The following is a 12,076-nucleotide window of genomic DNA, read 5'->3' on the forward strand; positions in this document are numbered from 1 at the left end:
TTTCTGGTTCTATCTGTTGTCATCTACACTCCCTCACATCATTTTCTGGTTCTATCTGTTGTCATTTCAATATTACAACAGATACCACACTCCCTAACATCTTTGTCTAGTTCTATCTGTCATTTCAATATTACACAGATACCACCTCACATCATTGTCTGGTTCTATCTGTTGTCATTTCAATATTACAACAGATACCACCAGATCTACACTCCCTCACATCATCATCTGTTGTCATTTCAATATTACAACAGATACCACCAGATCTACACCCTGTCACATCATTGTCTGGTTCTATCTGTTGTCATTTCAATATTACAACAGATACCACCAGATCTACACTCTCTCACATCATTGTCTGGTTCTATCTGTTGTCATTTCAATATTACAACAGATTCTCTCACATCATTGTCTGGTTCTATCTGTTGTCATTTCAATATTACAACACTACACTCTCTCACATCATTGTCTGGTTCTATCTGTTGTCATTTCAATATTACAACAGATACCACCAGATCTACACCCTGTCACATCATTTTCTGGTTCTATCTGTTGTCATTTCAATATTACAACAGATACCACCAGATCTACACTCTCACACATCATTGTCTGGTTTTTATTTGTTTTCATTTCAATATCACAACAGATAGAACCAGATCAAGACTCTCTCACTGCCTTCACTGGCATTTGATTCCTAATTTGCAGCCCACCATCATAAGAAAGTAGGATGTTCAAGTTTGCCTTTGGTTCTGGTCCATGGTCAGTCCATTTTGTTACCACTTTTTTTTCCATTTTTTTTGTAGGTTCCCCTCTCCCGTTGTGCATTGTACTGTCTTTCGTTATCACTATTTTTCAGATATTACTGAATGAATCTTTTTTCACATTTGATATGTAGGCCCATCTCGGTTCCTAGTTGTCCAATTGTCTTTTTTTGGGCTGATTCAAGAAGCAACATGGCCGCTGGCCGCCATCTTGGATTTTGACTGGCAAGTTGGTTATCACTATTCTCCAGAAGTACAGTATGAATGTTTTTCAAAATTCACAAGTAGGTTTCCCTTCCTTCCTAGTTGTGAATTGTACTACAATACTTCGTATGCTTGTAATAACCTTGAATGTCACAATCATTTGAAATACTTCACTGCACATGAATAGTTCTCAAAAATATTATGATACAAAAATAATGCTACTATTGGTTATTCAGATGACGATGACACTTGGTAAAAACGCTCACTGATACTGAGCAACACATATGGGGCAAATGTAGTCACTCCTCGGAGCATCTTTAAGTCCTACACAAGGCAGATGTGACCATCTCCCACAAACGTTGCATGCAACCCATGTTGCTCTTTTTGGGGAGGTACAGCCCACCATGTCACATTTGCTCCTTTGAGAAGGAGGCTCTTCAGATGCTGCAAGTAGTTTGCACCACACAAACTCCCTCATGTTCAGAGAAAGGGAATGTGAGACATCCTTAAGGTCCATATTCTTGGACAGCGCAAGAGCATTCTGTAAAACAAGAAAACTAAACATTACATAAACTATTTAGATTCATGTCTGTGTTTAATGTTACATATGTTAAAACTTAAGTTCACTGTAAAAGCACTAAATGACATCATTGAACAGTATTAGATTTTTAAATTACAACTTCCATGATGGTCAGTTCAATAGTTCTATTATAGTTCAATCCAACCATAAATTTGTAACAAGAGACCCAGAGGACCAGTATCGCTAGGCATAATAACAAGTTGGCAAACAAGGGATCTAAGTGCTTTTCTTTTCCTTAAACAATGCTTCAAGATGTTCTGGTCACTAGAATAGGTCGTGTAAACAAATTTGACACATCAACCTTTAATATGGGTGATAGTTTTTTTATCAACTTTGCTGGGCTTCCTCTATGGAACCTTCCATGTAAATATAACTTTAAATGTTTAAGTTAATCATCAGAAGTTATTTCAATGATTTAACATATTTCATTCTAATACGGGTCAAGGTCATTTTTCTTACAAACTTCATCCAAGGAACCTTTCAGCCAAATAGCATGTTCCTGGGCCTTTTGGTTGTTGCAATAATAAGTTGTTTAAATAGAAAACTAGAAAATGTCTGTAAGACATAGATGCCCCCGCCCCCATGTAAATCAATTTTAAATTGTACATAAGATAGGGTTTCTTTGGGATCTATTAATACCAACAGTGACCTCGACCTTGGAAACATTGAAATCCTCACTGCCTGAGGTCTCTCAATTAATTTTATATTTGTATGAAGTTTGATAATTAAACTAGCTTCTTTGTGTCCAAAAAACCCTATATACCAAATTTTGTATAACTCTGATGATGTTCATGATGTTTCGAGTTATCTCTCCCTGGTGGGGAATTAGTTTTCTATTTACAAAACAGACATCACTATGCAGTTTGTAATGGCACCAAACCCCTTTATACCAATTTTCCGCAAAATAGGACATTAATTCAATTTTTGGTGTAAGAGTTATCTCCCCATAGTAGAGGGTTATCTTCCCAAGGTGGACATTTTGTCTTTTTGAAAAACAGAGGTAACCATTGTCTTCCTTATGCCTTAAAACCCACAAGTACCAAATTATGTAGAAATCAGATGATGTTCATCTTTTTTCAGTTATCTCCCCCTGGTGGCCATTTGTAGAATGCCGAGAAACTCAACACTGCATGAGGTCTTTCCATACTTGATGTTTGTATGAAGTTTCATGAAAATTGGTATATACTGTTATATACTGATTTGGGAAGCGACGGGACGGGACGGACCGACATGGGCAATGCTATATGCCCCTGGCAATAAATGGCAGGGGCATTAAAATAGTATAACGGCCAGACGGACGGTATGGTGCTTGCAATGGCCTAAGCTCACTTGGCCTTTTGGGCTGGATGAGTTAAAAACATAATTTAAAAAATAATCCAGGTTTATGACTAGAGTTTAATGCAATTACCGTATCTCATAATTATTTTCTAACAATTATGTCAATATCATAAGGAGTTGCGGTTTTCAGCTCACCTGCACGAAGGGCAAGTGAGCTTATGCCGTGGTGCAGCGTCCGTCGTCCGGCCGTCCGTCTGGCGTCAACTTTTCTATTCAACCAACTTCTTCTCTATAACTAGAAGGCCCAGGCTTCTGATATTTCGCTTGTAGCAAGCTGGGATGAAGCCCTACCAAGTTTGTTCAAATGAATGACGTTGACCCACTTTCAAGGTCACAGGGGTCAAATGTGTTAAAATCTTTAAACAACTTTTTCTCAATAACCAAAAGGCCCAGAGTGCTGATATTGGATCTGTAGCAAGCTGGGATGAAGCCCTACCAAGTTTCTTCAAATGAATGACCTGGACCCACTTTTAAGGTCACAGGGGTCAAATATGTTAAGATATTTAAACGACTTCTTCTCAATAAACATTATAAGGCCCAAAGTACTGATATTAAGCCTGTAGCTGGAGTGCAACCAAGTTTGTTGAAATGAATGACCTTGACCCAATTTCAAGGTAACATGAAAGTACAATTTTAACTTTCTGACATGCTTTGGCAGGTGAGCGATACAGGCCCATTGGGCCTCTTGTTCTGGCTAACAATCCTTACCAGCATCACAAAGGACCCACAAGCATTGCCATCTTTCTGTCTGGAAGACACCAGATCCCCAGTTTTCCATACTTTATTTCCGAGTTCTCCAGTTTTTTCTGAGCGTATGGTCATGTACCTTCTGTGCAAATGTATAAATTTATTATACTTAGCTGAGATATCATATAAAAGTTTACTAAACAAATTCAAAATTACTGCATCTGTCAACAAGAGGCCCATGGGCCTTAACGGTCATCTGACTACAAAGACCTACATATGATTTTTTCTTTTCCATTTTAAGAAGTTGTCTAAGATTCTTACAAACTAAAGCACAGCAACATTGAAACAGGAAAGAGGATATTTATTTCAACAAAATTGGTAGCCCTTCACATATTTGACCCTGTGACCTTGAAAGTGGGTCTAGGTCATTCATTTGAACAAACTTGGTAGCCCTTCATCCCAGCATGCTACAGGCCCAATATCAGCACTCTGGGACTTTTGGTTATTGAGAAGAAGTTGTTTAAAGATTTTAACATATTTCACCCCTGTGACCTTGAAAGTGGGTCAAGGTCATTAATTTGAACAAACTTGGTAGGGCTCCATGCCAGCATGCTATGGGCCAAATATCAACACTCTGGGCCTTTTGGCCGTTTGAATGAAAAGTTTACCATGCCAGCACTATGGGCCAAATATCAACACTCTGGGCCGGAGAAGAAGTCGTTTGAATGAAAAGACGACGGACGGGACGACGAAGCATGATGACTATAGGTCATCATGACCCTTCGGGTCAGATGACCTAAAAAGCTTATCTAACGTGGTGCTCGAATATTATAATGCTTACTTCCAGTTCTCAATAAGTGCCTGATTGTTGCCACCCATGGAGTCGAGCACAGACACAGCTGCTTGAGGTACATTGGCTGCAAGGAGGACCCAGTGATTCCCACTCACGTTTGCTGGCAGGAATATCCATTTGTACATTGCAAACTTAACCTGAATTAATCAATTAATTCATCAAAACTTATCCATCCATAGCCTCTTTGCTTTGGCTCATAGATATAATAATGTTTTGAACATGTACAAAAAACTTCTGTTAGGATATACTTAAACAAATAGCCGTACAATATCAAAAACACATACAGTGTATGCTAAACAAAAAAATAATTACATCTGCCTTTTCTGTACAGGTTCAAACACATTTTCAAAGAGAGAAACCTGGACATTAGGTAATCAAAGAAATATCTACGGATCCATCACTTGGTAAAGAGTACATGTAACTGTCAAAATTAATTATGACAATATTACAAAACAAAGAAGTAGAATTACAAATCATTACTGATATAATTTACACTAAGTAACAACTTGTTTAAATGATTCTCAAATGAAATTATTGGGCCATTTATACTTACATCAGAATAGAGCCAATGGTCTATTTTGCCTTGGCCCCATAACACTGCCATGTAGGACGGCATGGCAAAAACATGGTCAATGATCTTTAGATTCTGTTCCCTCTGAAGAACTGCCAAATATGCATTGATAACCTAACAACAAAAATAATTGAAGCATCTAAATTGTGTAATTTGAACATAATATCTAATCAATTTGACTTTTAAAAATTATTTTTAGGCTTGCAGGTATGACTATTTCATTACTGAACAATATTTGGCAATCTGGCAATACTATTTGAATTATGCTTTATCATAATTATCTTGTTATTACGAATTAACTTTGGGTACCAATGATATTGAATTAAATTGACTTCAATTTCTGACACAGAAACTTCCATTTTGTACATTTTCCAGAGTCATTGATCACATAGGATATAAATGATCTAATTTCCATTTGATATTGATTATGAAATTGGTCACAAGTATCCATGTTACCCTGTCAGAGGCTCCCTAAACTGAAAATTCTCAGACTACGATTGTTTGAATATAATGTCCTGCCTTTTACCTTATCATTAAGCCACTTGGGATTTTTCAGGGTAAGGAAATCCTTCATGCCCAACACTTCTCCACAGACATGGTATCTGCAGTTTTTCTTAAGAGGAGCTGATGTTGACTGCATGATCTCCACGTTGATAAGGTCCTCCAGTGACTTGTCTTAATACAATATAAAACTTTTATTTAGCTGAACTGTATCTACTGGGGTATTATACCCAAGTACTTTATATAGATAAAATATTGTACTTGTAGGCATGAAAATGATATTTCATTTTATATTTTAAAACTTACTAGCAGATTCGTGATCAATTTATGAAAGTAATAGATTTACAAAGAAACACATTATGATTGAAATAAATTACTTTTAACAACCCAAAGGATGTGCTGAAGATTTCAATTTCATTTATATCTGTTGCACATGCTATTTCCACTTTTGATCAGAGAGGACAGCATCTTACCTTTGTGATCAACAGTTGAAGGGAGATTAAACCTGACCCTTTTTCCTTTCTTCAGCTTTAGTTCTTCATTTCATGAAAAGTTAAAAAAAAAGTTTGCAAAGTCGTATTCAAAGTTTATGTATGATATACATGGCATGAATATTGCTATCTCCATTTCTTGTTTTAAACTAAATTAATTTCTAATTGTAAACACTGCTGTAATCGATATTTCAAAAGTACTCACTTGTACTCCTCTGCTCCAGCAAAACTGATGGCAGAGAATCTGACACAGAAGGCACTGGTTCTGAGAAAAATATATTTTCAATATTATGCAAATATTTATTTCTAAAATGTATTTCAATTTGATAATTTTTATTTTAAGTATAAACAAGAGTACCGAGTACGGTACATGATACGCCCACCTGATCTTTCGAGTCAACATTCACAAAACAAGAATTTGGCAGATGGAGTCATTGACGAGATAAATGTAAATTATTACATATGAACTGTCTAGGAATTTACAAGTACAAAAGGCAAGCAGTAGCGATATTATAAGCATGCAGCAAGCAGTATAGTAGTATGTGCATGTACTTGTAGTGATGTAAGGGGAATTTCGCATGTAACAGTAGCACTATACAGCTATATTTGTATTCCTTATGCATGGAGATTGAAAGTGCAAGAAATCATAATAATTAGTTGCGGTATATAAATAAATATTGCACAAAACCATTATACAATGTATAGTTGAATTTGTGATCCTTTAAAACCGCTACATGCCAATTTTCATCAACATTAGACAATATCTAAATTTCACGCAATCAGAAGCCACCACTATCGAAATTTCAACCAATCAGAAGCCTTCATTATGGTCCGTTGAATACAAAACCAATATGGATGAATAGGTGATCCCTTAAAACTCCATACCAATAGGAATACTTGTTTGACAATGATATCTTAACGTAATGGCCATTTGACTAATGTATTACTGTATTTAAAGAAGTTCTTTAAGATCAAGGGCCATAACTCCGCATCTACTGATCAGATGAACTTTAAAATCAACTCGGCTCGAGACCTTTATCCTTTATATATTATTGGGAAGTTTCATTAATATCCCTTCAGTGGTTCTGGAGAAAAACTGCGGACAAGATGAATGTTACTGTATTTAAAGGATAAAGGGCCGTAACTCCGCAACTACTGATCAGATGAGTTTTAAAATCGACTCGGCTCTAGACCTTTATCCTTTATATATTATTGGGAAGTTTCATTATTATCCCTTCAGTGGTTCTGGAGAAAAACTGCAGACAAGATAAATGTTGACGGACGGACGAACCGACGGACGGACGGACGGAGTGATGCCAATATACCCCCACCTTTCAGGTGGGCGTATAAAAAGAAATTGTTACTGAAATACCAAGGAATATTAGCTTATAATATATCAAAATCTTTAAAAATGATTTCTGTTGTAGAAAAATTAACAATATTTATTATAATTAAAAGTATTTGATAAAAAAAATGGAGGTTCAGGAATTTGTGAAGCAAAATTCAAGCTCTAAATGAAAATTAACTGTCAATTACACATTGCCCTGATAATTTCAGTAAGTACATTTTTGTAGTCATTTCTGTCATTTTTCATCTTTGTTTTCTTTGCTTGTACATAAAAGGTGAAAAAATACAAAATGAGCAAAATATTGTATCATTCTTAATAACAATGCCCTTTTTAATATTATCATACTAAAAACACCTGATTGTAATTTATCAATGGCTTTCAGTGCTTCTATCATTTCTCGAAATGCGGCAGCTGCTTCCTCAGTTTCTTTTTTTAGGTCCCTCTTTAGGTCAAATCTGCCTTGCTTGACTAAAAAAAATGGAAAAATAAAACAAGTATTTTTCTTGAATTACATAGATGAAGAAATGTATAGAACAACCTTGATTACTTGATTTCTTTCCTTCTGTGTTAAGAGCTGGACAGTTATCCAAACCTTCCACCCTTACAAATATTATTCTCAAAAGTTGAAATCAGTCATTTAACTTATATTACCATTGGTTAACTATACTTATTGGTTACATCAATTTTATACCTACCCAATAAACACAGCAGGAGGTAAGACAACTTAATTTGCTATTCATGTTTAACTCTGTTGGAGCCAGGTCTGATATATCCTGAATGAGGCTGTGTTGCTCTTCTTCATCACAGCACTCATCCAACACAGCATGGGCTGTCCTGCTAGTGTTGTCAAAGGAAAAGCTAGATGTCTCCTTTGCTTTCTGGACCAATTCCATCCAGTCTTCCTTTGACATCTTCTTTGTCATAGCTGTTTGTAATCAGGTTATATGGATTTTGTTACCATGATGAAAAAATACATAAAAGTTTTAGTAAAATCAGAGAAGATAGGTAAAAGGGATATAAGTTTTATCTTACTTCTTAACTTTAAAGTGTTCACTACTATACATATACACACTGTGTGTAAATTATGTAACATAACACTTATGTTTAAATAGTCCTAATTGATTTATACATCATTAAGCAGTTTCAACCATTAAGACTTAACAGTGGTTACAATATCATACATTCTTAACTTTGGATTCAGGAGCACAGCTTTACTTCTTTATTTATTTCCTGATGATGGTTCTTCACTTTAAAACAAATTTAGGGATTTTGCTTTCATTCATTATAAATATTTCTGCATGATTTCCAAGAAACTACTGGTAATTTTAAAACATTCATACTCCCTCATATTGCATAAAACATAAATTAGTCTTGATAAAGAAGGAAATATAATAACTGAACAGATAAACAACACATGAAGAACAGTACACAGTTGGAATGCAATACCTACCTGTTTCAAGGTGTTATCAACAAGGTGAGGGGGGAAAATGTACAATAAATGACATGATTTGGCAAATCACAGTGCCCCCCGCCGGATAGGGCTGAACTAAATGTTTAGATGAAGGTGAAAATGTAGATCACAGTGACCTGCATTGGGTACAATGATGTATGTGACACACTACTTCATAAATATTAACCCATACAGATAGAAAAGTGGAAAGATGGATGGACATTGCTTATAGCAATTCCAATCCTCTACACCTGTTCCTGCTAAAAAGGTTACAGTTGGTTTGGTACTCTTACTAACCTTGAATTCTTTCCAAAACTTCAAACCTGGAAGTGGAGTACTTGGGAGATTCTACAAAACAACATAAAAATATTCCTTTTAATTGAAACCACACGATACAAATTCAGTGGATACCAATGTAGGTGTACCCTGTGTTAATCAATTTCAGAAATAAATGTATTTATTTTGGAGCACTCAATTTTTTGTGCATTGACAAAATGCAGCCGATAACCTCAAATATAAAGTACTGCTTTAGAAGGACACTGAAATAGGGATTAGTGCAATCGATCTTAGCCCTATGCTATTTGAGCGAAATGCACTAAAACAAATTCACTGAGAGAAAAATTTCATGTATTGTAAATGCCATAAATGTATAAAAATATGTTTGGTATTTAACAAATATAATGTTCTGTATACGACATGGGCTAAGTGTATGTCATGTTTATAACAATATTACCATTGCCAGTTTCCTGTTTTAGTAATTCTGTGTAAAACAACCACTACTATACAAGAAAGTTTGCAATAACGGTCATCTTTTTCTTCATCATAGATTGAAGTGAGCTAGAATCTGAACTCATGCAAAAGCATTTACGGTATTTGTAAGCACACACAAAGAATGATATGATCAGTCTAGAGACCTCACTTGAGAACAATTACGGAACAAATTGTATCAACAATCGAGCCTCTATTGACAGCATGCAATAACCATACATACTTGAAGTACTTTTTTGTACATTTTCTGAAGATCCTCTTACATCACTGATAAATGTCTTTCCTTAAAAAAAATGAAAGAACAGTTTGTATCTGGTTCTTTTCACAGGTCAAAAATTTGATTTTAAGGAATTGAAACTTGAACATCTGGATTCAAGAATATATATATATACATGTATAATGTACTTCATACATACACTTTTATTTCATGGATTGTTTTTGTTTTTGTTTGTTTTTTTGCAACCATATGCTGATTTACCACAGAATCATCTCAATATCATCCTCTCAAAGACAAGCCTACTGAAGCATTACATGTCCCAAACCTACCTAGAAAGCTTGGTGGTGTCTGGTATATATGTTTTAAAAAAATATCTAGGAGAAATTCTAAAAATAGTAACAATGGCCTTGACATAGACCTAACATTTTTGAAACTTGTCTGAGATATAATGGTCTTCAGTTATAGTGTAATGTTTTATAAAAACCCCAAAGGAATAAAGCTATTAAGAGTGTGCATGCCGACAAAGATTTCTGAACATAGTAATGGTGACCTTTACATGACATTCCTCCAACTTGAACTTGTCCGAGATATAACAGTCCTTTAATGTTGAGGGAATTTTCATCAAAATCACAACTTGAAGAATGAGGCCGCTTATTCTCTAAAAATTGTAATGGTGACCTTGACCTTGGCCCAACATCCCTGCAACTCGACCTTGTGCAAGATGTTATGCTAATTCCTAGTTATTGTATCGAGGTTTTATCAGTTCCCATTTGGTATGAAGCCACTATAGATATAGTACCAACAAAGATTTTCTAAAAAAATACAAATAGTAATATGGTGACTTTGATCTTGACTTGACAGTCCTGAAGCTCAGACTCCCCCAAGATACTTTAATCCTTTGCAAGTACCAGATATTAGATTAAAATATATGTAAGCAGACAACAATTTGTGACGAGAGATTATATACATACTGGTCTTTTTCCTTTTGTGTTTTTTTTCCAAAGGCTTAGCTTCATCTTTGATGGATTCCTTTACTGAATGAAACAGAGCACCAGAATCTGCAATATAAGCTGATGTTCAAATGTTGTAATATACTAAAAACTATTTTATAACTAAATTGATAAGTTAATAAATAAATAATATTCATGACTCATTACCATTTCTCTTAATTAAAATTATCTTTGATGCCTTCTGTGACATCAGAATAATTCAACAATATATAAATACACTAAAAATTTACTTCGATTTATTTAAATTGTTTTAAAATGGTTACAGTTAATTTAACGACTTAATGTCTGTTACATCATCATGATTAGTACTGAATTGGCATTAGGAAATTAAAACACTGAGAATCAACCAAGAACTTTAACCTTATTCAATCAGCTTAAATAAATACATCATCTAAATGAGTTCTACTTAAACACCTTTTTGTAAAAGAGAGCGTATGTAAGTAACTTCCATTTTTCATATTTGAGATCTTTGTCATTCTCAAGAAAGTTTGGAGTGTTGTGTTGACACTAACTAGACACTGAATGATAAATTTCAGTCACTTAATCTACATAAAGTTGTCTCATTGAGGATTTTCTAAAATGTCAATAACTCACCATCATATACTGTCTGATATTTGTCTGAAAATGGACAAAATAAAAAATCAACCAACAACTAATACCTGCTGGCTAAGTACCAGATTTCATTCCTGCTGTTAAACTGTCTAAATACTGTTATATTATCACTGAAATCTAAATTTCAAAGACTGTCAAGTAACAAAACAAATCACCCTATTGCTCAATGAATTCAACCTGGCCTGTAAAACACCAACCTATGTAATACATGCCAAATAGTGACTTTTATGGAATTTTAATATGATTGATCTGAATTGCAACAAGAGACCCAAAGGTGTTAATGGTCATTTGATCGAAACATTGACACTGTACATTTTTTTTAGAAACTGTCTAATTGAAACAAGAAGGCCAATCGGCCTAAAGATTTTGCAGGTTAAGTCCTGTTGTGGAACTTTACAACCAACTTCAAACTGCACTATGACATGAAATACTCCATGGATGATTATCATCCCAGCATGCATCATGCCAGATTTCATCATTTTTCATCCTGGTGAATTTGAAGTAGTTCAAGGTCATTCATATGAAAAAATTTAACTTCGTTTAATATATAGCCCTTCGTCCAGAAATACAGGCCTAATATTAATACTCTAACCTTTCAGTTCTTGAGAAGAAGTTGTTTGAAGGGGAAAAGATTCTGTTTGGTGCATAAAGAATGGCACACAATGACAGCTGATGCATATCATCT

At 34.8% G+C, this 12,076-nt stretch overlaps 1 protein-coding gene and 1 long non-coding RNA gene across 2 annotated transcripts; both read right to left on the reverse strand.

The window, feature by feature from the left end:
- Positions 1-505: 505 nt before the first annotated feature.
- Positions 506-8,257, reverse strand: LOC132545274 (sentrin-specific protease 2-like). Its single transcript, XM_060208948.1, has 9 exons — positions 8,059-8,257; positions 7,689-7,802; positions 6,192-6,251; positions 5,969-6,031; positions 5,521-5,669; positions 4,977-5,108; positions 4,412-4,560; positions 3,592-3,712; positions 506-1,506 (listed from the first exon to the last, which is right to left on the reverse strand). The coding sequence occupies exons 1-9, from the start codon at positions 8,255-8,257 to the stop codon at positions 1,228-1,230; spliced, it is 1,266 nt and encodes a 421-aa protein (XP_060064931.1). The 3' UTR covers positions 506-1,227.
- A 1,540-nt stretch (positions 8,258-9,797) lies between these two features.
- Positions 9,798-11,441, reverse strand: LOC132545287 (uncharacterized). Its single transcript, XR_009554031.1, has 3 exons — positions 11,374-11,441; positions 10,741-10,827; positions 9,798-9,835 (listed from the first exon to the last, which is right to left on the reverse strand). It is a non-coding gene; the product is annotated as an uncharacterized LOC132545287 (long non-coding RNA).
- Positions 11,442-12,076: the final 635 nt, after the last annotated feature.

The sequence above is a fragment of the Ylistrum balloti genome, unplaced genomic scaffold (genome assembly GCF_031769215.1).
Source record: "Ylistrum balloti isolate Yb309-2 unplaced genomic scaffold, AGI_CSIRO_Ybal_v1 Utg369838, whole genome shotgun sequence".
Lineage (NCBI taxonomy): Eukaryota > Metazoa > Mollusca > Bivalvia > Pectinida > Pectinidae > Ylistrum > Ylistrum balloti.

Bases quoted from the DNA above. Each gene is read 5' to 3' on its own strand.
- LOC132545274 (XM_060208948.1), bottom strand. From the start codon at position 8,257: ATGACAAAGAAGATGTCAAAGGAAGACTGGATGGAATTGGTCCAGAAA. The intron at 7,803-8,058 runs GTTGTCTTACCT...CATTTTTTTTAG, and splicing joins AAACATGAATAGCAAATTAA to TCAAGCAAGGCAGATTTGAC. The intron at 6,032-6,191 runs GTGAGTACTTTT...CATGAAATGAAG, and splicing joins GCTGGAGCAGAGGAGTACAA to AACTAAAGCTGAAGAAAGGA.